Source organism: Chanodichthys erythropterus, chromosome 20 (genome assembly GCF_024489055.1).
Source record: "Chanodichthys erythropterus isolate Z2021 chromosome 20, ASM2448905v1, whole genome shotgun sequence".
Lineage (NCBI taxonomy): Eukaryota > Metazoa > Chordata > Actinopteri > Cypriniformes > Xenocyprididae > Chanodichthys > Chanodichthys erythropterus.
Window position 1 is genome coordinate 4,444,178 of NC_090240.1, and position 27,749 is coordinate 4,471,926.

Genomic DNA, 27,749 nt, shown 5'->3' on the forward strand with positions numbered 1-27,749 from the left:
CAAGTCATTTCAGCTCATTACTATCCAATTCTTTTGTCTTCTCAGGTGAGAATGGCCCATTTTCAGTGGTGATTCACGCCTCATCGCATACTGTGTTTCTTGGCAAAATGTGTCTTACAAAAACTAAATCAATATATTGTTAAATATGAAGGAGTAGGCAGCATAATTTTTACATAATTTTGAAGCAAAAACTCTAGTCTACAACCTCCAATACCCTAAAGTCTTATGAACACAGATTTATTATACTTTTTTTGGCCTTATTTCAGTGACTTAAGTTTTTTGTTTTTTCAACAACCACGCATAAATGTTATTCCTTCAAAAACACAAACATGTACATACATGTTCCTCACATATTATTGTAGCCTAGTTTGTGCTGAATACAGTGTAATGACACTTTTTCCATTAATATGTTTATGAACAACTGAAAAAAGCACAAATGTCAGGGCATGTCAAAAGTTCTCCAGGCCCCAAATCAGCCTCAGACTCCAGAGGGTTAATGCACCTCAGTAAAAGAAGATAAACCCAAACCAGAGAGTCCAGCCTGTGATCCACATGGGTTCAAAACACACACACACACACACACACACACACACACACACACACACACACACACACACACACACACACACACACACACACACACACACACACATGCAACACACACTCAAAATAAAACAATGTTATTGATTCTCAGGGCCAGTTTTTGAGATAATGCAGAGAGCGTGAGCGAGAGAGAGAGATTCATTGTGAGGGCCTCTTCATGGTAAACAGCTCAAACAATAGTCGAGTCAAAGTTGGAGTCACAGGTCGACAGCTGAAGTATAGCTGAGCCGTGGGGTTCATACGGGGACGACTGTGTGTTTGTAGTTTGGCACAACAGTTATCTATTCTAAAGAGGACCATAAAGACCCCAGGCATCTGGCAAGGCTGGCACTGGCGAACAAAAGGGCAAAAGGACCAAGACCTTGCGGCAAAAACCAGTCACAAAAGAGCCAAGCTGCCACCCATTCATCAAGTCCAAACCTAGAAAGACTCCTGCCAAGACAGGTGCCAGTCGACCAAGAGCAATTCAGATCAGATGGGGCCAGAAGAGCCTCTGTAAACAATGTTACATCACAAACACTGGCAAAAAAAGTGTTCTGGAACAACAAACAGAAATGTTGTTTACCTAAGTTTCACATGCGAATCACTTAAACATGAAATATTGGTCAGTTTAAGGATATTAAAATTGCAGTAAGCACTGGCGAAGATGTTCTCGCGCTACAAATGGTAAATCTTACGAAAGTCAATTTCGTATTCTAAACCATAAAGGTCTAGAGAAATATATCAAACAGGATTTATATTATGCTAATCATTAATGTCTGTAAATCTGGTCTTATAATTCATAGCAACTTTAGGAATATGAATTGAAATCATAGCGAAAACTGGTGAAAAAGTCTTCCGTCATAACAAATGGAAACTCTTACTTACGAAAGTCATTTTCACATGCAAATAGTTCAAAATATGCATCTCATAAGTGTTAGAAAGTTTAAGGATATTCAAAATCATAGTAAACATTGGCAAAAGTTTTGGCACAACAAGATGAAAATTTAATTTACGTAAATTTATTCTGTATGTGAGAATTTGCATTAAAGCATGCAAATTATCACAGCAAACACGGGTGAAAAACTGTTCATGCACAACTAATGGAAAATCTTTGCTAATCATCACAATATGCAGATCAGATTAGTTCAGAAGAGCCTCTCTCCATAAACAATGTTACATTACAAACACTGGCAAACAAGAAAGTGTTCTGGCACAACAAACAGAAATCCTGTTCACGGAAGTCTGTTTCATATGCTAATCACTTAAACATGCCAAATTGGTCAGTTTAGGAAAATTAAAATCGCAGCAAGCACTGGCGAACATGTCCTGGCGCAACAAATGGTAAATCTTACGAAAGTTCATTTCGTATTCTAAAACTTAGAAACTTTAAAGGTCTAGAGAAATATATCAAACACACAAACACTGGCAAAAAAGTGTACAGGTATTATTAATATATATATTATGCTAATCAATCATTGAAGCCTACGAAATTGGTCTTACAAATTGTGGCAACTTTAGGAATATGAACTGAAATTATAGGAAACACTGGTGAAAAAGTCTTCCATCACAACTAATGGAAACTCTTACTTACGAAAGTTATTTTCACATGCAAATAGTTCAAAATATGCATCTCATAAGTGTTAGAAAGTTTAAGGATATCAAAGGATATCAATAGGTGAAAAAAGTTTTGGCACAACAAACAGAAAATCTTGTTTACGTAAATCTGTTTTGTATGCTAATCATTAAAGCATGCAAATGATCACAACAAACACAGGTGAAAAACTGTTTATGCAAAACTAATGGAAAATCTTCACAAAACTTGTTTTGTTTGCTAATCATCACAACATACAGATAAGATCAGTTCAGAAGAGCCTCTCTCTGTAAACAATGTTTTAAAAGTTTAGAGAAATATATCAAGCGCACAATCAACAGAAAATCAGAAAAAAAAAAAAAAGAAAAAAAAAATCAAATTGCATCGCAAACACTTATTTACACATCAATTTTGTATGCCAAACATTTAACCAAAATAAACTAATCAGCAAATAAAATTGGTCTTTAGGTTTAGGAAAATGATAATAGCAAACACTAGTAAACCCTGGTTTTTGTTTTGAAAATCTTTAAAAAAAAAATATTACATCTCCATAAAAAAAACTGAAAAAAAAAAAAAAAAAAAATCTCACGATAGCCCATTTTGTATTCTAAAAAGATGAAACTTTTAAAAGTTTAAAGAAATCTGTAAAATGTTTAAGAAACACTTTTTTTCCTCCCAGAATAAAAAGAAACCTTAATTTACAGAAGTTTATTTCATATGCGAATCACTGAAATGTGCAACATTCATCTGATCAAAATCATAAAAAAGTGTTCTGGAAAAAAAATTTATTACAGAAATTATTATTATTATTATTATTAGTTTTTAAGTGAAAAGTTTAAAATTAACTTTGGAGTAAACTCTCACAGTAAAAATGCAATAGACCAAAACAAAGAGAAAAGATCCAAGGAATACATCCATCTCTATAGCGCCTAATATATTCTTGAATCCTCCCAAGACATGCGCCACTGATAAAGTTGTGGACGTCTGCATTAAATCACACGTACCTGACAACCATTTTAAAAAACAAAGTTGTCATGCGAGCAGAGCAGCTGATAGGTAGAAAACAAATCACACTCACAAATGCTGGTCGGGTGGCAGCCATTCGGCCTGAACGGGACGCCGGGCGGACGAATGCATAGACGGACGGACTGGGATGGAGGAGACGGGACTCACTCGTTTAACTCCCTCAGGCTAACTGCATCTCCACATTCAAATCAGACCTCCTCTTCCTAAATTTGCTGGCCCCTATAGAGAGCTTCCCACACTGTCACGTTCAGTCTAATCCTGAGACGGCCTGTATTAGCATGAGCTGCCGTTGCCTTCCCAACCCCCTGCCACACACACCCTCATGCAAGTCAAAATCTCCTTTGTATGAAAAATTAGACTTTGTGTGAGATTTTGTGTGTGTGAAGAGGAAGAACACACACACACACACACACACACAGGGAAAGTGATGGGTGTTGTGCGTTCCTGCACCCACACGCTGTCACTCAGGGCAGTGAAGTGTCCCGGACCAGCCAGCCGTGACCGCTGGGGGAGGAGAAAGAGAGAAATAGACAGAAAACAGACAACAGAAATGATGACAGAGTGCCGTTTGGACATTTGGGACTGCAGGACAGACTGTCTAAATACAGAGACAACATATGGTTATAAATTCTGCTTCTACAGACAGAAGGCAGTGAAGATGCTTATGTTGATTTAACGTCAACATAAGACATTTGCAAACATCTGATATTTGACATATTTCTGAGTGAAATAAGATATTCAATGACACATTTGTACAGTGGAATGAGATTTGTTTTTACCCACCAGGAATAGTTTGGACCAAAAAAAAAAAAAAAAAAAAAAAAAAAAAAAAAAGCATTTCCCCTAAAAAGTCAAATGTTATATTTTGGATATATGCCTCAAGAATGGAGGAAAAGAGACAAATATGGAATTAATATACTGTTAGTAGCTGATCACACCCTATCCACTTTTTCTTCTTTTCTGCATGTGTATTTCTGATAAATACTATTTTGAGATGTACGGTAAACACTAAAGTATGATATACAAAGCATATGAAATACAAGTGATAAATGTTTATCTAATGTTGAAACTCAAAAAAACATGCTGTTATGTGTTTTACAGCATGGTTTGATTTCAGGCTTAAATTCAGTTTTGAATCTATGATTGTAAATGTTTACTCAGACTTTTGATCTTCAATGTATTCAGAAAGTGAATAGAGTGTATTTCGATTTCACGATGACTCGACTCATTTGCCACTATCAAGCAATTGCTGAGACTCATCAATAAAAGCATGTTCATTAAGAACACAGATCCAAAGGGAGCAAAGTGAATCAAGCCTCATAATTGGCTCTGATTGGTTTATTTGCTGCTGTAACTCACTTGAAGCTTTCAGAAGCAGCAGGACCTTCAAACACAGCTGTTAAAGTTTGCCTTTACATGACAAGAATCAATTATTGTCATCAGAAAACATAATTTCTGTTTCTTCACAAGAGTTAATACTATTCTGAAATGCTATAATCGAACAAACATTTTGACAGACAGACGCAGATTTTCCAGCAGATGGCAGAAGAGAGTAACAAACAGGGACACAGATTGGGAAAGCAAGAGACTTGTGTGTATGTGTGTGTTTTACAACAACACTACACACTGGAAAAATACCTCACAAATTCCAAATGTTTGGCTCATGAGCAACAGAAACATGCTGAACATGGCTGAGAGACAGAAAGGCAGAAGAAGAGAAAGAAAAAACGGTCAACAGACAAAGAGTGAAAAATCAATAGATGAAGAACATAAAATTGTTATCAGCAGGTGAGTTTTCTTTGCTTCTGACCTCTGGGCATTTCACATCAAATGTCTCCAAACAGAAAGAAGAAACACCACATGTGATTCTGCAATACATACTACATCCAAACTAAGTTATTATTGTATAGAGGGCATGTCTCCTGACTCACTGAGTAAGGTTAGCGCCATGGTGATAAGGTCATGATAAAGACGAAAATAAGAAAAATAAGAAAAACTTTGTCACAGCATATAGACTTTGTCATAGTGTGTATGAAATTGAAATTCACCCTATCTATTTGTCATATTATAGATATTGTGAACTATTCATCCATGTATGTTTCATTTTGTAATTTTTATTCTTGCATTAAGAACGGCTTCCTTCCTTCCATCAAAAACTAGTAGGCTGAACAATCCCAACCTATATATTTTGTCGATAATACATTTCACTTGAATGTACATCACATTACGTCCCACTAAAGCCCACCACAAAAAGAAAAGTTCTGTCGCTAGTTCCATTACATTGCAACTTTAAGCCCTCAAGAAAGTGTTGTTCATCTACCTCATGAAGCCAAACATATTTGTGCAACACTGTTACCAAAATTTGGGACATCTGTGAAAACGGTTTAAAACCCTGATTGTGTGATTTTGGCATTTCTGACAAACAAACATGAAGTCAACTCACTTCACATGAAGAAATCACTTGGTAATGCGGGACACCATTAAATACGTTTTTGCCAATTAAATGAGTTAATAATTTATAAAAAAAAAAAAAAAAAAAAAAAAAGTGTTAACACTAACACAGTAGTAATACCATTGAATAGATATCAAATACAGACATTTGATGTGTTTAAACTACTGTCATGCCATTTATGTTAGATAACAGTCAAACATAGTAGTCTCATAGGCCTCACAACAAAAACAAACATGGAACTTGCGCCTCTGATATTTCTCAGCTACCAATTTGCACACTTGAGTGGAACTAGAGCGTTTGGCATCAGTCTTCTGTTACCTGTGACCGTCTCGTCGGTAAGAGTGTAAGACAAGCTGATGGAAACTGTGCATGAGTCCCTAGGTGTTTGTATCCAATGTCTAGATCTTCAGATTGAAGCCAAAGCTAAGGTAATGGAGGAGTACTGATTGGATTACAGACATTTCCTTTCACGTTATTCTCAAAGAAATGGCCAAACAGGACATGCAATCTTTAAAGGAATGGTTCATGCCAAGTTAAGCTCAATCAACAGTGAAAATTGCAGCTAAAGGCAGGAACACACCAAGCTAAGATGAAATGCCTTTCCGAACCAGCAGGTGGCAGTAGCTGAACAGCCAATCAGAATGATCAGATGGCCCGACGGACCGACGAGCTCCGACGCAGATTCAACATGTCGAAAAAAGCAGACAAGGACCAACTTCAGCCAACGGTGCAGAACACACTGAGAAAACAGTCGGCCAACGAACAAAAACTGCCTGACGGCCAACCGTCAGCTTGGTGCGTTCCTGCCTTAAGGTTAAAAACTTACAATTAAAAAGTGAACAATGTCAGCGTCCAGTTGGTTTAAGTAAAAATGTAAAACTCAGTTTTATTATAACACTTACATTAATTTAAACCAACCAAACTGTCATTTTTGTAGTGGGTCTACTGTTCTAAGTGGATGAGACTTATGCACCTAGTGTCAGCTACAAATGTAGCAGATGTCTTTTGTTTAGACTGCTGTTGGCCATTTTTCACCGTCTGACATTATGAACATATGCAGACCACAGGAAGGAGACAAGTTTATGTTCTTCTGCAGATTCAAGACAACGGTCTGGCAAAATATCTGCTCAACTCCATGTAAACAAGGAATTTACAACACCTCCTTTCTTGGAAGTATCCATGCTTTGGACAGTGTGTGAACCTTACCTGGAAAGACTGGAAATAACTTAAATAACAAAGGTGAGGTGTTCTGAAGCCAGAGCATTCCTTTAAAACCCCCAGAAATGTACAATTATGTGTTCCATGGAAAGAATACATCTTCAAATTCCACAAAAACTGTCAAGACAGCATCAGATAGTACACTGGAAGAGAGTATGGCTTGTATGAACCCATTTACATTTCCCTTTAGGTCATTGAGCAAAGAGAAATGATAGAGTGAAAAGGTCACCATTGACCATTCATTCCCTGCGTCCCATTCATATTCCCAATGAACTCCAGCAACTAAGAATTATCTGTGCCATTAATAGCAGATACTGTGAATTACATCTGTTTAAACATTTGCAATTAAAATAAAGATGTACCATCAGTGATGCACCCAAATGAAAACTTAAATTAGCCTTTGTATGGAATAACTCTTTTTATATGTTCTCTATATTATATATACACATACACACACACACAATGAACAAAAATAATTTCCAAAATGTTGACAAGACTATGTTTTATATAACATCTGTTTAACTTATAACATGAAAGTAAGGTTAATAATATAACTTAGAGAACAAAATTTTAGTTTTACTCAAATTAGGGTGATGCAAAAATAAGTATACCCCATTGAACATCTCTGGAGTTAAATTTAACAAGAATTCAACCACATGTGAGTCTAATTATTCATTACACAGGTGTCCAGCAGACAGTTGACTATAAAAGGGTGTTCAAACCCCTTCCTATTTCATGCTGTCAGCAATGGCACCACATGGAAGAGAAATGTCCTGAGAAAGAAAATAATTTCTATACACCAGAAAGGTGAAGGCTACAAGAAGATCAGCAAAGCTTTAATTATCAGTCAGCATACTGTAGCAAAAGTGGTACAAAAATTTTAAAAAAGATGGAACTGCAACCATCTCACAGAGACGTCCAGGTCATCCACGGAAGTTAACACCTCGACAGGAGCATCTTCTGATGAGAAGGGTTGAAGAAAATCGGCATGCAAGTTCACTGCTGTTATTTAAAGAAGTAGACAGCCAAACTGGGGTGACTATTTCCCGTGACACAATGCGGCGTAAACTGCAGAGGAATGGCATGCATGGGTGTCGTAAAAAAGAAGCCTCTCCTAAAGCCCAAGCATAAAAAATCCCACCTACAGTTTGCCAGGGCCCATGCTGACAAAGATGAAGTCTACTGGGACTCTATACTCTGGAGTAATGAGACCAAGATAAATGTTTTTGGAACTGATGGCTTCAAAACTGTATGGTGTCACAAAGGTGAGGAACACAAAGAAAAATGCATGGTGCCTACAGTGAAACATGGTGGTGGCAGTGTCATTATGTGGGGCTGCATGAGTGCTGCTGGTGTCGGTGAGCTGCATTTCATTGATGGCATCATGAATTCACAGATGTACTGCTCTATACTGAAAGAGAAGATGCTACCATCACTCCGTTCCCATCACCGTTGTGCACTTTTCCAACATGACAATGATCCCAAACACACATCTAAGGCCACTGTTGGATTTCTTAAGAAGAACAGGGTGAAATTGGGAGAACAGGGTGAATGATTCAGTGGCTCCTGATCTGAACCCAATCGAACACCTATGGGGAATTCTGAAGTTGAGCATCACTCTCCATCCAGCATCCAGTCTCTAAAAGAGGTCATTCTTGAAGAATGGAAAAAGATCGATGTTGCAAAATGTCGCCAACTTGTTCATTCCATGCCAAAAAGATTTGGTGTTGTCATTAAAAATCATGGAGGCCATACAAAGTACTAGATGTAGTAGTTTTTGTTGTTGGGGTGTACTCATTTTTATATCACCCTAATTTGAGTAAAACTGAAAAATGTGTAATCTAAGTTATATTATTAACCTTACTTTCATGTTATAAGTTAAACAGATGTTATATTAAACTTAGTCTTGTCAACATTTTGGAAACGTTTTTTTTTGTGTTCATTGAGCTATTGTTTAAAATGCTACTTTTCAAAGGGGGTATATAACCATTTACGCTGAGCACTGTATATTTGTAAAACACATTCTTCCTCTAGCTGGTCTCACTAACATACCATTTATGCTAAAACGAATAAAACGTTGTACAATACTAGAATATTGCGTAATATTTCATATTCTAGGCTGAAACTACTTTTAAAGTGTTTAATATTATTTTCATAATAGCTGTATAAATCTAAAGATTCCTCAAACACAATACTGACTTCAATCAAAATTTTCCAAAACTAGGTTAGGGTTAGTCTGAAAATGGCAATCAATGGCATTTTCTGCCAAAATGTTGGTGTCTGAAATTATTATTCTATTTTTGTGCGTCATATAGCATGCAAGAAAGACAGTACATCCAGGCCACTTGGGGGAGTTCTTACCTCGTCCCATTCTGAAGTGAAGGAAGGTGATTTTTCAAGCCTTCTCTTGGCAGTGCTGCAGTTGGACACCGACTCACTTCGCCCACCCAACCCCGTCTCTTCCTCACCGGGCGGGGACACCAGCAGGTCGGAGTCGGACTTTGAAAGGCTACGCGCTAGCTTGAGATCTCCCGGTGGAGGCATCCTTCTCGTCAATGGAGGATCGCGGGCCGGTGAGTTGCGTTTTGGCGAATCTCGTGGCTCTTTGTGGACTGTCGCGTAGATAGCTTTGGGGTCAGTGTCCTGAAGGATTGTTTCCATGGTGACTGCGGATTTGGGATGGGGAAGGGGGGCTGAGCTCGCAGATGTCGAAGTGTTGGAAGCCTCACCAGACTTCACTCCAGAGGACGGCAGTCTGAATGCTTCCTCCCGACAGTCGACCACCGGCGAGGAACCGTGAAGCAGACCAGTGAACTGCTCAGGAACGGCAGCGCTTGTAGAGCTCTCTGTCAGAGAACGGAGGAGAGAGAGAGAGTGAGAGAGTTACACAGAGATTGTGGAGCAATATCTAGTCCAGATAACATGAAACCACCCACTCTACTACTGTCTAGTCCCTGAAACAGATCTGTTATTGTTTTCTGACTGGAAAAGAGGGAGAAAGAAATGCTGAAAAAAAAATGCAGAAAGAAAGAAAGAAAGAAAGAAAGAAAGAAAGAAAGAAAGAAAGAAAGAAAGAAAGAAAGAAAGAAAGAAAGAAAGAAAGAAAGAAAGAAAGAAAGAAAGAAAGAAAGAAAGAAAGAAAGAAAGAAAGAAAGAAAGAAAGAAAGAAAGAAAGAAAGAAGTTGGGCTCACCAATTCCAAAGTGCCCAAGTTACAGAATTCCTAGTGCAGTCTATAAGCAGCTGACATTTCTCCATAGAGATCTGTTTGTGACTTGCTTGTTCTATCCCCCCCCCCCTCTCTCACTCTGTCGTACTGCTAACAAGCAGACAGCTTTATAAGGCTTGCTTCCAGAGAAGTTATGCCTCACTAAGGATTCCCTTCATTATGAGTGGCAAGCTTGAAACAGGATACCATAGAGATGACTGTGAAATAAGCACACTCGCTCTTTCTCACAAACACCACTTTGCCACACCGTTCTGCATTGGGTTCTTAAAAATTAAATCCCTGCTTTGTGATTATGATAAATCCTTCTCCCAGAGTAGCACACTTACAGATCTCTTCTTGCACTCTCTTTCTCTCTCTCTCTCTCTTTGGCCTGAAACATACTATAGGCAAGTACATGAACACTTCTTTGCTAGCTTGATTTCAAGCGAGAGACAGAGAGTTGCATTCTCAGCATCACCACATGGAGCACTATAACATACTTTAGTGAAAATTGTCTTCTTCCATGGTCAGTTTTCTCTATTAGTTCAACTACTGTTATGCTGGAGCAACAATTTATACAGAAAAGTTTAATCTTGCTGAATTAGTTAGAAAAAGTTATTTTTAATAGATCCAAAGATACCTACAGTACTACTATATAGCAAGGGAAAACAGTATGTTAAATTAGTAGTATGTCTGAATTCATAAATAAATAGTACTCAGATGACCTACCAATTGATTTTGATCTGTGCATATGATGGATAATTTACTATCCCATTATGCCACAGGAGAGGAGTTGTGAATGGCACTAAAGCAATGCAACTGATTCTCTAACCCTGTGTCCCAATGTGCATACTATCCATTCTAAACAGTATGCGAAATTACAATAAGTGTGTCCCAAAGCATAGTATGTTGAAAAGAGTGTGCCAAAAGTTCCTGGAAGGTCTACTATTTCCAATAAATTTTCGAAGTGTGGATCCGTGCACACTATAACGGCTAACATTGCCCAAAACCCTTTGCACTTTGTGTTTGTAGTTCTGAACCAAAATATCCACCAAATAAAAAGTGTTTAAAAATCTACAAACATAGCAGGTGTGCATGACCGATGGTTCAGAAGAGAGGTTTAAATAAACGTGACTAATAACAAAGACAATAGAAATAAAAAGACGGTTCACTCCTATTACTTATAAATGGGAGAAACGTGCAGAATACATCCCGCCTTCTAAGTAAAAGAGCCAATTGCTGATTAATAAAGTCAATGTGTCAATGCATCTGCCGTTGGAAGCACCGGGTCTCATAGAAACCTTAGACTCGTGCACAGGACTGCACATGTGCATTGGCTGGTCTTGCCAAAAAATTAAGATTTTTTTAATGATATTTGAGCAAAAGAAACAACATTTATGGCACAGTTCATGTCAGATTTTGTTGCTGATTTGAAATATGTTATTTAATTGTGAGTAGTTTTTGAGATTTCAGGATTCCCCCATTCAAATAGATAGGACTTGGATGCCCAATAGCTGCCCTGAGGCGTTGCAAATATGGCCGCTGAGTGAACAGACTTTCCTTGAAAGGGACTTTGCTAATAATCAACATTTAACCTGAAATTTGTTTTTTAATGTTATCTGTGCTATATTTCATCTGCAACAAGAATGTGGACTTTTATAAAGATTCGTTAGGCCATTAACTTAATGCATCATTATGCAAACACACAAGGAGAGTTCTCCACATGAAAGACCCATGGCTGGCAGATCAACATGCTACTTACTTCTTTTCTCTCCAATACTGTAGGAAATTAAATTAAGTGAAATGTCAAGGACTTTAACTGTGACAAAATGACTGATAGGCCAATTTAGTGATAGGGTGCATGTAACTATGCAACAGAGCATCCATTAAAAGACGCAATTAAATGACGAGTGTCCCAAAGAAAAAAAAAAAACAATTTTAGGGCATAGTACATACATACAGATTTCATTCATACTACACACATACATTATAACATACTTTTGTTTAAAGGTCGCAAAGTTCTTCATCAAATATAGTAGCTGCTCAAGACTGTATGGCATTCTTGATGCAGCTAGACAGACATTTCAAGGAAACTATCGCCCCTTACAAAAAAATGCAAGTATGGGAATGTGCAATTGCAATTTGTTGGCCAACATTCACATATGCGTTTGTGCTGTTGCGTAGACTACTTTCTGGCCTAAACAAAACACACACACACACACACAAACAGACCATGAGTTAAATCCAACCCCAGGTTCCAGATATGACCCAGGCGGCTGGGCAAACAGCCACCATACCAGAGAGATATCCTGGTGTTGCATGTGGTGTTTGGTGATGAGAAAGCAAAGTCAGCCATGTCAGAGCCCAAGGCCAGAAACATTCTGTATGCAAGTATACAAATATACTGCAAACACTTGGTCACATGGTACAATTGAACATGAATCCTGCAATACTGCGGCAGTAACAAACCTCATGGGGGTGACACTGTTACTTTCAGAACTTTTATGGTTCAATTAAATAGGATTTATTATCATTCAGGTAGCTAGTATAACCAGTCCTACCACTCAAAGTGGGATTCAAGCCAGCATTAAATGGCATGGGAAGCAGGCACACTAGTGTCAGTCGCAAGTGCGCCATTTGTGAGCAGGGAAGTGAGGTTTAATTGTACAGCTCTTACTAGCTTTCCTATGTTACGCAAACCCCTTAAACCTCATTTCCATCCGGGTCACGACACCAATTTAGCCAGACCTACTCACACCAAGCGGGATTCGAAACAGGGTCAGCCAACATGGGAGGCAAGCTGTCTAACAAGGACTCTAAAGAGCACAGCCTCTAATGCAGGAGTAGCCAACCCTGCTTCTGGAGGGCTACAATCCTGCAGAGTTTAACTCCAACCATGAACATACACTTCTGAACCACCTAATTAAGGTGCTCAGGATTACTTGAAAACAACAGCCAATTAAGTTGGCTACCCCTGCTCTAGTGTCAACTGCTAGTGTGCCTCTTGCAGGCAGGGAAGTGAGGTTTACTTGCACAGCTTTTACTAGCTGGCCAATGTTATGCAAACCACCTTAAACCTCTTTCCATCCGGGTCACGGCACCAGTGTAACCGGTCCTACTCACACCAAGCTGGATTCGAAACAGGTCAACTAACATGGGAGGCAGGCGGTCAAACAAGGACTCTAAAGAGTACAGCCTCTAGCACAGGAGTAGCCAACCCTGCTCCTGGAGGGCTATCATCCTACAGAGTTCAACTCTAACCATAATCAAAGAGTTCTGAATCACCTATTTGAGGTACTCAGGATTACTTGAAAACAACAGCACCTGTTCAGGCTACCCCTGCTCTAGTGTCAACCGCTAGTTAGTCTCAGACGTCACGCACTGACAGTTGGCTGAAAGTCTGATGCATATGGCACACTTATCTGGAAACACTTCAGGAGTTTTGAAGTCGTCATCTGGTTGGTTGAATTCTACAGGATGTCTGGGAGTATGTTGCCTTCAAACCACCAAACCAGCTTGTGGAAGAAGAACGCCATGACGTATGATCGCTTGCCAGGATCAACTAAACGCTAGATTTTCAAAAGTATGTGAAGTTCGAGGCTCCATTGTTGCAGTAAACTTGCACAATGTTCTTGAATGAATAACTTATTATTGCACACTGTTCTGTTATTGTAGGGACATCGACTTTACATTTTCATGCCCCTAAACATAAAGCAGAACAAAACAAACTGTGACTGGTTGCATTACATGTCAGCCAAACATCCTCTTGGGCGGTCCTTGGCCAATAAAAGCTGCGGTTCCAGACCTTCTGCCATCAGTCTGAAGGTCTGGCTACGTGAGACTAACCGCTAGTGTGCCTCTTGCGGGCAGGGAAGTGAGGTTTACTTACACAGCTCTTACTAGCTGGCCTATGTTACACAACACCATAAACCTCATTTCCATCCGGGTCATGGCACCTAACCTACCGGTCCTACTCACACTGCTCCGAGTGGGATTCGAACCAGGGTCAACCAGCATGGGAGGCAGATGGTCTAACAAGGACTCTAAAGAGTACAGCCACTAGTGCAGGAATAAACAACCCTGCTCCTGGAGGGCCATCCTGCTGAATTTAACTCCAACCATAATCAGACAGTTCTGAACCACCTAATTAAAACCCTTGTGTCGGCTGTTACGCCAGCGATACCACCTTGCTTTTTTCTTATCAGTGTAAAAGAGACTCAAAATACTCAGTCAATTTTGGACATACAATTAAGAGTTATAATCCATTCTAATCTGTGAAATGTCTTTTATTTGTGTACACTCAGAGTAAAAACAAAATGTTCTGCTTTTTGCAAAATAAAGGAAACTAACATGATGCGTGATCGGTCATCTCTCTCTGAACGAAGTCCATTCTGATAGGCCTCAGAAAATGAACTAACTTAGTGAATACTAATCACACGAGACATACGTCTAAAGAAACTTTGAAATGTCAGGTTTTTAATCATGCAAGTCAAATAGAAAACAAATATTCTCTGTTTATGTAATCTGTTTGAAAAATGAGAGATGTCAGTCATTCGCGAGTCATCTTGTTATCCACTAATGCGGCCATGCCCACAGAGCTCTGTTCAAACACAAATTCTGAGGCGATACATGCAACAGAGAGTGAACGCCAGCATCAGCTTGGAAAAACGCATCAAGCTTAGTCAGTTTTATGTACTTTTCAATGTTTTGAGATGCGGTGAGGAATCATTTTAAAAGGATTTGCCTCAGAGAAAGAGCATGATTTCAATTCAATTCAATTTCGAGGATCAACTTGATCAAGCCAATGATTGTGAATGGAATGTTTTATTTATTCTTAAGTTCTTTATTCTAATCGTAATATAGTCTTTCTTTCTTTCTTTCTTTTACTCTTTCTTTTACTCTTTCTTTTACTCTTTCTTTTACTCTTTCTTTCACTCTTTCTTTCACTCTTTCTTTTACTCTTTCTTTTACTCTTTCTTTTACTCTTTCTTTCTTTCTTTCTTTTTACCTGCACAGCTCTTACTAGCTGGCATTCATTACACTAGTTATAAACATGTCGACAATTAAACCAAAATTCCTTTTCAAGGAAAGTCATTTCATAGTGTGGACATCTTGTGAATGCACTATTTTCAGTTTCACATTTCAAGTACAGCTCCTGTCAAACGGAATGGGAAATTATCAAAATTGTAAACATTTTGTCCAACCCTCAAAGTACCCTCACAAGATAAAATTAACTGTAGAAGGACAGTTTATGCTAATGCCAGCTTTAGTGCATTTGATAAGGCACGTGTGTTAATTATAAAATGTTAATACAATGCAACTATCCATATAATCATACATATTTTGTGCCAAAAAAAAAAAAAAATAGTAACTGTTCCACCTATCTTATGTTGTTGATAACAAAGACAGAATAATCAGACACAAATTCAACTGTCATGTGGTAGAAGCCACTAAAATAGGCAGATATTGACATGAAGTTCTATGACATTCTCACATCCTCAAAAATTGTGCGCAAAACTAAGCAAAGTGAAAGAAAATATGACCAAGACTATATTTTTTTTGGGTCACCCTTTGATATCCAGTGTAAAATTTGGATCTTGAATCTTGAAACCAGTTGAGTATTAGGGCCATTTAAGTTTCTTATTGGCAAAGTGAGTTTCTGTTTAAGTTAAATCATCTCAGCTCTAATGTTTGGTTTACGATAAACTACAACTTAGCAACTCTCTCCTGAGAGCTTAATATTTCAAGCCATCCAAGGAACTGTGACTGAATAAACCGCCCACTCCATGAGGGACTGACATGTGTGCTAGAGGGACATATAGATATACAAGGCCAGAACCATGAGACCAATCGCTTTCTTATGTAACACACCCAAACACACACACACACACACACACACGCACACGCACGCACACACACGCGCACACACGCGCACACACACACACACACACACACACACACACACACACACACACACACACACACACACACACACACACACACACACACACACACACACACACACACAGGTCTGTTTTTGTGAATTGTGGGGACATTCCATAGGCGTAATGGTTTTTATACTGTACAAACATACTTTCTATCGCCCTATACACTACCCCTACCCCTAAACCTACCCATCACAGGAAACTCTGCACATTTTTACTTTCTCACAAAAACTCATTCTGTATGATTTATGAGCCTTTTGAAAAATGGGGACATGGGTAATGTCTTCATAAGTCACCCTCTCCTTGTAATACCTAAGTCATACCCATGTCATTATACAAATTTATGTCCTGATGTGTCCCAAAAACAGGCACACATGCAGACGCACGCGCACACACAGGCAGATCAGGCCTTCAATCTGAGTTTGCATTTATGACCTGAAGCCCAACATGTGATGTCATTTTAAATCAATAAGACCCTCTGGAGAAGATGAAGTCAGTGCTGTTTCCCATCCAAACCCAAGGCTTTAGCATTAACACTACACATTGACAGCATTTCTCCATGTTTATTCAAACAACATGTCCGTTTCCAGTAACTACATGCATGCACCGGTTAAATAATCCAATGTTCAATGAAATAAAAGCATTGTAGACATGCTTCAAGCCAAAGAAAATCATAGCTCTGTTTCTCCGCCTCACAATCTGCTGTCTACATAACATTTGAAGGTGCAGTCACACGCAAATTCTGTGAAATTTCATGAGCAAAAATATGAAGCACTTTCAAACCAAGCAGCTTTGTGTTGGTAGCATGACAAATTTCATGAGAGAAATCTGTTGAGAAATGTTTCACCCTCACAGGAAATTGCACAGAGTATAGATTCCTATTGAAATGACTGGAAAGGTTTCACAAAATTTCACCTAGCAACACTTGTACACCTTAAGCAGTATACTAACTGAAACAAGACTGATCTGAAACCCTTTAAATACACGCCACACAAAAAGCAGTCCCATGTGAATCGCACAAGGCTAAACCTTAAACAATTCCAACCTTTAGATAGTTTCAAGTTAGCATGTTGCCAACAATGCCATACTGTAAATGACCTAGGGGTGTCCTCGACTACGGATTTACATAGTCGAATCCGATTTGAATCAGATTGCCTATATTCAACTGATAGTCGAATCATAAAAGAAAGGGTCCACTAGAAAAACAGCAGTCCACTAGAGAGAACTGTACACGAGATGGAGCGGGACACGGAAAATTAAGTAAGGAAGGCCTGGCTATAGTCTACCCGCGGCTTAAGACAACTTTTATTTTCTTTCACACACAGCACAGATGAACATCTTTCTAATAAACCGACCAAACTGCCTGTTAAGTGATAGACGAAACTGACAATGATTTTATATTTTTTAAACAAATGAAAGGCAATGTGGATAAACATTCACGGCCACAATGTACAGAACACTCTCAAAGATATAGAAGAAAATGAATAAACATTTGGATCATTCAGGCCACACTGCAGATAGATATACATTTCAGTTTTTTTTTTTTTTTTTTTAATCAAACATTAATTTACAGAATTGAATTAGAACAGAATATACCGTTCTAATAAATGAAAATAGCCAACTTAAAAAAATGAAATATGATCAAGTCAAACTACAAAATGCCTTAAGTGCAGGGGAACATATATTCAAAACACAAGCCAGAAATAGTTAAATTAGATAACCCAGAGTGATCAATAAATAAATTAAAATTAAAGAAATCATTAAAATAAGGAAAGTATAGCCTAGCTACAATTGTCAACTTGTCTTTTTAACTGCAGAGACAATAAACGCTAAACTGGAGTGGCAGTCTTTTTAGCTAAACATTCACAGCATCCAAAAATCAAATTACATCAGGCTGAAATAGTTTGAAATCACTTGTAGCTACCCTACCTGACTGAGAGAGAAAAATCCAGTCTTTCACACGATCTGCCTGTGTCCGTTTGAGTCTTTTCAAATAGCGCGCTGTTGGCACAACTTGCATCATACGCTTTTTTGATCATCTTTTACCATTTCAAAGTGCATCCAATTGTACACTTTATCCCAGACATTGTTGAAGATTTAATCCCTGCCGTGAAGATGCTCATCTGCCGGTCACGGATCATGGAAGTGAAACTTAAATCGGTCACAGGGGTGGTTGGATTTATTCACGCACATTAAAAAATATTTATTAAAATATTTATTCTTTCTTTTCACATTTTTATGTATAGTATTAACATAATAGGCTGTATATTAACCTATTGGGAAAGAACCGGTAGGTCTATGTAAAATCAGATATTGAGCGCCCCCATATCTCATCTCATAACAACTCTGCGACGATTCGACTGTGAGATTGGTAGTCGAATCAGGCTCCTCCTATCGAAGATTCGAATAGTCGACTATTCAGGGTCACCCCTAAAATTATCCCATTCATTTTAATGGAAAGCTGGTGATTTCCGGCGACACGAGCAACAGCAACCGGATGGGGTATGTCGAGCAACGTGACAACATTGAGATATACCGTTTAACTTTATGCAAATGAAGAGTGACTTTCGGGAGTGACAACCAATAGGAGTGAAGTCAGTGGAGCGCATGTGACCCGTTTTGTGTAGTGGGAACCTAGCGACCTCACCGCCAACCACTGGCGACATGCAGTGAAGACGTCGCTGGTAGTATGAACACATCTTAAAATATTTAAAAATTTATATTTTAAACATTAATTATATTATATATATTTTTATATAAAAACAGATATTTTAGATAATATAGGCTATTTTAATGACAACAAATTTAAACCAGCCTAGGCTGACTTACTGGTCTTTGTTTGACTATCTTGGTCAGACTGGTCTGGAAGATTTTATTATCATGATCAGTATTGAATGAAACAAGTATATCTATTACATTTATCATAATTTTCCTGTTGTAAAACAATCTTAAACATGCCTGGTTTTAGAGGGGCTTGAAGACTAGGTTGACTGGCTAAACCAGCCACAGCTAGGCCTGCCTAAACCAGCTTTGGCAGGTTTAAGTGTACCTATGACACCTTGATGAAGTCATGTGACAACAATATAGCACATTAGCTATGCTCACTATTTCATTTATTATTATTATTATTTTTTAAATAGAAGGCTATACACAGCAGATACAGTGTTGCACTGAGCAAGTTGTATGCTAGTTTTTCTATTTTGAACACAGCCACGCACACTTGAGTAGTGCTGACATCTGATGAGCTGAAGTAATGTCACCCCTCAGAATGTTCTAGAGTAACAGGGCTGAGTTCATCATCAGCTGTTCCATCTCCTCAGCTGAGTGCTAAGAGCTTTCAAGGTGTGTGCCAACAGTGAGACGCATTTATTAAAAGAGGGAAGGGACATCTAAAACACACAACATGATTTAGCACTTAGGATGAAGCTTTCATCTCCAAAGCACTAAGGTCAGAACCTCCTTCAAGTCTTCAATACATCAACACATCACTCCCGCTGTGAGACCCAGACATGAGAAATATGACAAGCTTACGCCCTGTTATTTGGGCGTGTGCTAGTGTGTGTCTACAGACTGATTTCCTGCAGCGTAATTGACAGGTGCTGAGCGCAGTACGGCTGTGGAGGTGGCAGCTGAGGTCTGTGAAGCTTGGCGAGAGACGAGAAGGGCAAGGAGAGACGTTCTGCTGTTTGTTTTGAAACACGAGGAGATCGTTGGGCTTTAATAAAACTTCCACTGACATTTATCACAAGTACCAATGTTATGAAAATGCAACCATATTAAAACAAGGCCTTTATACCATGTTACAATATAATGGCTTTGTATGTCTGCTCTTACTACAAGTTTCAACTTTAGAGTGAACTAAGCTGTAATGGCATTTCTCTTGGACTCTGGGCCAGTAATGCTAACTAGAGTCGTGTTACACTGAATAAACATTGTTCTAAGTTACGCAAGGATTTCTGAGCGTAGACTTTAGGAGGATCAGAGAGGATCTAATGCACTGGACAAATGCACAAGGACATAAATATGTCCACTTTTGTGTTACAATCCTACTAATATTCTTGTTCCAAAACTGTTGACAATTGGAGATATTTTGGAATAGTTCACCCAAAAAATTACAATTTAGATTAAATGTTTCTGGCAATTTTTCTGCAGTAGTTTTTTTTTTATTTATTTTTTTTTATAAAGTTGGAGCTTGATGACTAACTTGACACTACTTTCCCCTTCTCTGGAAAGGTACAGCATGAACATTATTCAAAATTTTTGTTTTTGTGTTTCACAGTAAAAATAAATAAAATAATAAAAACATACAGCATACGGGTTTGGAACATACAAAGTCCTGTGATGGAATTTTGTTTTTTTCTTTCTCGCACCTGATATTGTTTCAATCACAAAAGTTCTGTGATTGAACGCCAAGTTTTGTGAGAAAAAGCAAAAGTTTCACAAGCAAAAGCAAAAGTTTTGTGAGTGAATGCAAACTTTCTAAGGAGAACGCAAACGTTTTGTGAGACAATACAAAATATTTCATTTTTTCATCACCATGTGATGGGGCTCCGTAGGAATGACCTAAGGGTGAGTGAATAATATATAAAATTAAAGCTGCAAGCAACGATGAAAGGGCCCTTGCACCTGGGCTCACAGCCACCGCCTTAGAAAAAAATAAGGACATTATGATGCACCACACTTCTTGACTATAACTGAATATTGCCATGTTGATGTCTTCAGGCCAGGACTATTATCAAACGTGAAGTCTGAAGCAGATCGGATGCCCAAGTTACCGCAACTTCCTGTTTCGTGGCGTAAATTGCATATATTAGCACTTAGCTAAGTGTTGCTTGATTTGACATGTTTCTAACATGTTTGGTACTTTGTGACATTTAATTGTGTTTCTGGGAGTAAATAAGAGTGTAAAGCATGACATTTTCTGTTGCCAGCAGGTGGACTATGACTAACTGAATATTGGCATGTAGAGATCTTCAGGCCAGGACTCTTATCAAACATGTGAAATTTTGGGCAAATAAGACATTGTATGTCTTACTTACAACCAATGTTCCCTCTAATTTTTTTTCTCGCTGAGCAAAATTTTTCTCTGGCCACCTGAGCAAAAACACTCTTTATATCAGACCTGTACAATGTACGTAAACACAGAAAAAAAAAGAAAAGAAAAAAAGGTTTTATCATGCAACTGTAACTTTTAACTTTAATGTGCCATTTTTATTTTATTTGACCCTTGATGTAACTTACTGATATATTAAATCATATTTTTGAAAACAAGCAGTTCAGTCACTAAATTAAGCACATTTTAGGTTACTTGAGATTCAGCAGGACAGTTATTCTTTATAATAATATAAGCAGTTACATTGATGGTTTAGGACAACCATAATGTGTTTTTGTACCGTAAATTATTAGCAACAGACAGTGTTAAACCATCGAAATTACATGTTTATTGCTTATGAATTTCCCAGATTTTATATACCAAGAAGTTTTATATACAAGGAGCCATAAACAATCCCCTTGAGACCAATTTTTTATTAGGCTTGCATTATAATATAATACAGTAAAATATAATATAATCCTGAAGGATTTAAACTGATATAGAGAATTTTATCAGTTTAAATGCTTCAATTTGTTTTAATATATTATAATATGAAAACAAACTGAAGCATTTAAACAGATCTGACAGCTAAATATTAATAGAAAAGTGAACATGATAACTCTTTTATAGTTATCTAAACATTCAACACCACCACCACACACAGTATTATTTAAACTGAGGTATATAGGCTACAGTGTTTCTCAACCAGGGGTCCATGGTGGGGTCCCTAGTGGTCCTTGAAATAATGCCAGGGGGTCCTTATATAACTTATCTGAATATGAATTTTTTTGTATATTTTGACATTTGACATGTTCCCATAAAAAAAGAAGATAATATATGCAAAATATAACTGACGATATGACTAAATATAGGACAAGTCAACTAATGTAGTAATAAATTATACTTTATTGTATTTGGTCATCACAAAGAAATTAATGATACCAATAAGCACATTTTATTCTGGGGTCCTTGAGGATGGTTCCAAATATGATGGGGGTCCATTACTCAAAAAAGGTTGAGATTCACTTAGCCGCTAACTGATGTATTTTGAGTTTGCAAGCCACACCTGTGGTGTGGTGGGAGTGTAATTGTAAATGTCTCCGAGTTTTGTTAGCATTCTGTGCCCATCATCCATTATTTCCGCCAATTTTCATTAAAATATGACGTTTTATTTCACATTTCTTTTCGTTTCGCGTTGCCTCTCGTATTGATGCATTTAGTCCGCAAACATGATCGTATTCATACCGCGACTGATTTGGCTCAGGGCCAGCCAGCTCACACGCGCTCAATCGTTATCTTTCTATGAAACCTGTAAACCGCATTAACCGGTTCCAACTATATAGCGACAATAACTCTATAGCGGTTGACCAGAGCACTGTAATTATTTCTCATTTAAACTAAAATCATGTGGATTTGCCACACGATTTCATGTCTGATATCCTCTGCGCGGCAATTATTATTTCTGCGCGGCCACGGACTCTAATAAAACATGTGAAGTTTGGGGCAGATCGGATGTTGTATACCTGAGTTACAAAAACTTCCTGTTTCATGGCGCAACATCAAATTTTGTCAGGCCACCACGGACACGCCCTTCAGCGAAAACTCAAGATCTTCGCAATTTAACGTGGCAAAGGCCTTTAGATTAGACTGATCAAATATGATGTTTATGTGATTAAAGCTCTAGGAGGAGTTTGTTAAAGTACAACATGTGGAAATGGCAAAAAAAGCAAAAATTTTGCAGAGAAAATTCTAAACTCTCTCACTTCCTGTTGAGTTTTCAGATTTTGGACACAGGGACTTTTTTTGTAGGTATTGGGCTGTTACATCTGCCTACCGAATGTCATATTTGTACGTGAAAAAGTAGCGCGAAGGGTGCTCAATTGAAATTCTGTAGGTGGCGTTATCGAGCCATTTTGCCACACCCCTATCATGTGTCGTTTTTTAGGCCCTCAAAAATGCAACTCATTTCAGAGAAGAATAAGAATTGACTGAGCAATTACAATAGGGTCCTCACACCATCGGTGCTCAGGCCCTAATTATATTTTCTTTAAATACAGCCCCAAAGTACAAATATCAGACAGAAGGAAAGCATTTTAAAGAGTAAAGAACATGTAGTCTTAATTTGTTTCATACATATTTGGTTGCTAAATCGTAGTTGTCACTTAACCTGTTATATTGTTATTCAACTATGGCAACAACATTGTAAAGACCAGCTCTTAGTCTTACAGTTTCATTAGGAAGTGAGCATTCACATATGCACACACTTACCTCCAGACGTCTGGCCTGTGCTAAAAGGAGGTGCAGGCGGCTGCAGAGTGTTTGTGTTGGACCCCGGAGGTCGTAGGTCAATGTGTGCAGTGGTCTTTCGCTGCAACAATAACACAAGTATTCACAAGTTAAGGAATGTCTAGCATTTATCAGATGTGCAATCACACACACACAAAACAGATGCTGCATACAGATAATTAACAGTCTAATGCACACTAGACAGTGTTCGGACAGCGTGACAGATGTGAGGATGCAAAAAAAGTAAAAAAACAACAAAGCTCTGTTCCAAAAACTTAGAGCTTTCTATGCAGGCAGCATTTTAAGGCATCATGGATAACTCCTGACCTGAAGTCTTTTCCAAAAGGGAACTCAATTATGCTGCCTCCTAATATACATAGTTTTAGCCAGATTCTAAGGCCAATATGGCATGTACAGTCTCTTTCATTCAAGAAATACAAGATGGCGAACAAGAGAAATGTTGATAAGCATATTTCATTCAGTACTGAAAAATCAAACTAAAATGGTATCATCATCAAATATTTGTGTGCGCTGTATAGTTTTATGTTTTAGTATATCAAGCTATTAGCTTAGCGACATGCTAATATTAAACTCTACTGAATGCATCGTGAGTAGAGTCTCTTGTGAGAAGCATGAATTGTTAATGCCTGAAGTGTTTTAAATCACTCGCTTAGAATGTGTCATTGCAGTTGGGATGTTACCTATGTAGGAAGTAGGCAGTGAGGTTTTGGTACAGAGCTCAAGCCTAATAATCAATATTCTCACCTGAGGTAGGACACTGTTGGAAGACTTGGCTGAGATATTCACATCTGGAAATAAAAACATCAAGTTATGTTAATAGAAAGCTCCAACAATAATATACACACAACAAAAGACAGCAAAATAAGGCCACATCTTCAAAATTTGGGATATATTGATTTATTTCACTTTTAAGACATTCCTTATCCTTTTGAAACTGTGTTATTTTAGCATTAGTAGCTTATTTTTAGTTTTCATTTTAATTCGAGTTTAAGTTTTAGTAATTTTGTTATGCGCTTTTGTCATTCTTATTCCTTTTTTTAATATTTCTATTTGGCTTTAATATTTTTGAACACTATCCAAACTTGAATTGGTCTCTTTTATAGAAGATGCTCAGCAGATTTTTGCAGAGAAAATGCGAGTGAAAGCACTTACACACACACACACACACACACACACAAAAAAAACCCTTAAAAAAATGTAAAAAAGTTATAAAAGTTTAAGTTTACTGTAAAGCAAATGCACTGTACCTAAATATATTTTATTTTATAATATAATATAATATAATATAATATAATATAATATAATATAATATAATATAATATAATATAATATAATATAATATAATATAATATAAATATATATATATATATATATATATATATATATATATATATATATATATATATATATATATATAGGCCTGTCGATTTAAAGTGTTAACTTAATACATCACAGAAAAATGAATTTAACCCACCCACCCCGCCCCAGACCTAAATAGTTCACCTTACATTTCATACAGTTGATTGGTTATGAACATGATGCAAGGCAACAACTCACTGTGTGGTGGAGCCTATAGAACCTAGCGCAATTTCACATGCTTGCTGTTTTTGTCCCGAATAGTACGAGTGCAAATGTGATATGTGATAGAACCAGAATGAGACATACTGTACTGCTAAAAACCATCAGCATTTAACACTGTCAGACAAAGGTTTCTATTCATTTTCAAAGAAATATTTTATTATTTTTTCGACTTATTGTGTTGAAATATTAAAACATCAACTGAACTAAATGATATTACATCTTATTTACCTAAGAACATTGGTTATATATGTTTAATATTAATTGTTTGTAATTATTATATTATAAGTAAATTCCGGAATTTAGGAGCTGGATTATTCATAATAGTGTGAAAAGTATCACATATCTCCTTTACTAAGCACCATTATTAAATAATTAAGGACTTTACACTGTTGTTGGATGGATCCTCTGACAGAGATGACACAAATTAAGTTATGAAGTGAATAAATATTACTTTTTAGAAGAAAAAAAAAAAAAACATTTTAATAAAAACCTGTTCCCTTACATGGACCTTTGTCTACAAATATATCAATTTCTAATAATGTATTATTAAATAATAAAAACTAACATCTAAAATATGTTTTGTCCCTTATCTCAAGAATTTGTGAAATATGCAAGAGTGTCCATACCTGTCTTGTTTTGTGTGTTGTTGGGGATTTTTGTCTGTGCGATGACTAACAGTTCATATGTGTGGTCTTCCTCTTCCAGGGGCTCGATGCGTTCATCCACACTGCTGTTGGTGTGAACCGCCTGCAGAGAGAGAGAGAGAGAGACTCAGACTCAGTTCATGCATAAAACACTGACATAAAAAGAAATCGCTTATTTCACAGTCCGTATCGCTTTATGAACAGCAGCACTTTGAAAATGATGACCTTTCTAATAACAGTGAGCAACAGAGTCAAGTCTGAATGGCTGACATTTATATGACACAGTCCAGTGAGTGATCATTTTGCTGACACTGCATGGATGTGTCAAAACAAGCTTTGGAAAGTCTGGCCTGCAACTTCAGTTCAGAGTGTTTTAACTTCAGCATGAAGTTTTGAATCTCTGTATCCTGCTCTAGTCTATCCAGCTGCAGATATAGAGCTGGAATGTGTTAGTATTGGTCATGGGCTCCTGAGTCTTTCAGACAGAAGGTTTGCTGTGTGTTGCAGAGATTCACAGCATTAATATTCATGGGGATGCTCTGTTTGATTTGGGTAGACGTGCGGAAACAGCAGCCAGCGAGTGGAAAGACAGATTCAACAGACTCTACGCCGCAGTGTTCATTGTTCTGCTCTACACCCTGTGCACTGCTGCAGAAATTAAATATAGATAATAAGGTAAACTAACAAAAAAGGTTCAATTTTTGAACATGTTATAACACCTGGGTGTACCAGATAAATATCATGGCAATTATTCACTATATAAGTGCCAAAATGGCATGTTTTTCTTTCAGTTTGTGGCAATTTTTTTTTTTTGTGTGGACATATTCATACATTCATTATAGAGTGCAACAGCTGGGTTCCATAAGTATAACTCGATTCATTTTCTCCATAAGGAACTTGATTTTGAATGATAATTTATAAATCTTTGAAGACAGCCTTACTGTGAGCTATGAGGTTGTTAACCTTGTGGCCTTCTCTACGGCTTCACTCGCAGTTTGAATGGCCATATTCTTGGCCGCCCCCATAACGCCCAAACGACTGAGGACTTTGCAAAAAGACCATCCTGAAAAGCCTCTACAGCCGATTTCTATGGGCTCATAGAAGGTTCTCCAGCCTCATGATTAGTTTTAAAAAATAAGCTGAAATAATGTGGGCTGACTTCTTCAGCAGAAGCATATACCATGTATTAAAGAGGGCTGATCTGTGGGCTGCTGCTTGGTCAACCCCGACTGGGTCGCCTGGGCGAGGGTGTATGATGTTGCAAGACCTGAAACACCCAATGATCCCAGCATACATCACTGAGGGTGTGCATCCATGAGATGTTTCTTGCATAAACTAAAGAGTCAAAAAAAGCAACATGCTCCAAAAGAGCTCGTTAGCTCCATCCACTCCCATGAAACACTGCAAATGATGTAAACAAGTAGATCTCCCTATGTTCTCAAAATACTGAAATGTTTGTATATGTATGCAAATTTTGCACTAAACAAAATATATTGTTTTTTTATACATATAATAAACATTAGTAAATGAGTATCTTTATATTTCTCCAGTGTTTTTAATTATGCTGTTTGCAATGCTTCATGGGATTGTAGTTCTTGTACCTTTGTCTTTTTGTCTGATTTTCAAAAACTTTTTTGCTTCAAATCAAGGTTTGTAGTCTTGTGATTCATCTCATAGCTGGTTGGCTTGGTCATTGTTTTATAACTCTTGAACGAAGACTATTTTAAAATCCCTATGGGAAAAATTAATGGGGGAAAAAAAAAAAAACTTCTGGAACCAGCGCCGCTGAAAAAGGGGGCGGGCACTGTTGTACTCTGTTAATTAATTTCACTATGGTGAATAAGCGAAAAGAAATGCCTGCTTCATGACCACTTTGAAAGTTTTGTGCGTCTGCCAGTAGAAGGCAAACTGCGACAAATCACATGTGAACAAAAGAAATGTTGATTATAAATAAGCATATTTCATCACAATACCTGAAAATTATTTACCAAATGTGTGTGTCCTTCGTATTTTTGTTTTTAGAGTATCAAGTTATAGCAACAGGCTAATATTAATCTCTACAAGAATACATTGTGAGTCAAAGTAATCATTCACTAAATAA

General features: G+C 37.6%; 1 protein-coding gene across 6 annotated transcripts in view; it reads right to left on the minus strand.

Moving 5' to 3' along the window:
- The window catches only part of LOC137009561 (ankyrin repeat and SAM domain-containing protein 1A-like), a 140,301-nt gene that overhangs the window by 51,854 nt on the left and 60,698 nt on the right, over positions 1 to 27,749 (minus strand). For all 6 annotated transcript variants that reach the window (XM_067371882.1, XM_067371880.1, XM_067371883.1 and 3 more), the window contains 4 exons: positions 25,631 to 25,751; positions 24,168 to 24,211; positions 23,385 to 23,484; positions 9,234 to 9,718 (listed from right to left, as the gene is read on the minus strand). In XM_067371882.1, coding sequence (XP_067227983.1) covers positions 9,234 to 9,718; positions 23,385 to 23,484; positions 24,168 to 24,211; positions 25,631 to 25,751 — 750 coding nt within the window. The remainder of the gene's footprint in view (positions 1 to 9,233; positions 9,719 to 23,384; positions 23,485 to 24,167; positions 24,212 to 25,630; positions 25,752 to 27,749) is intronic.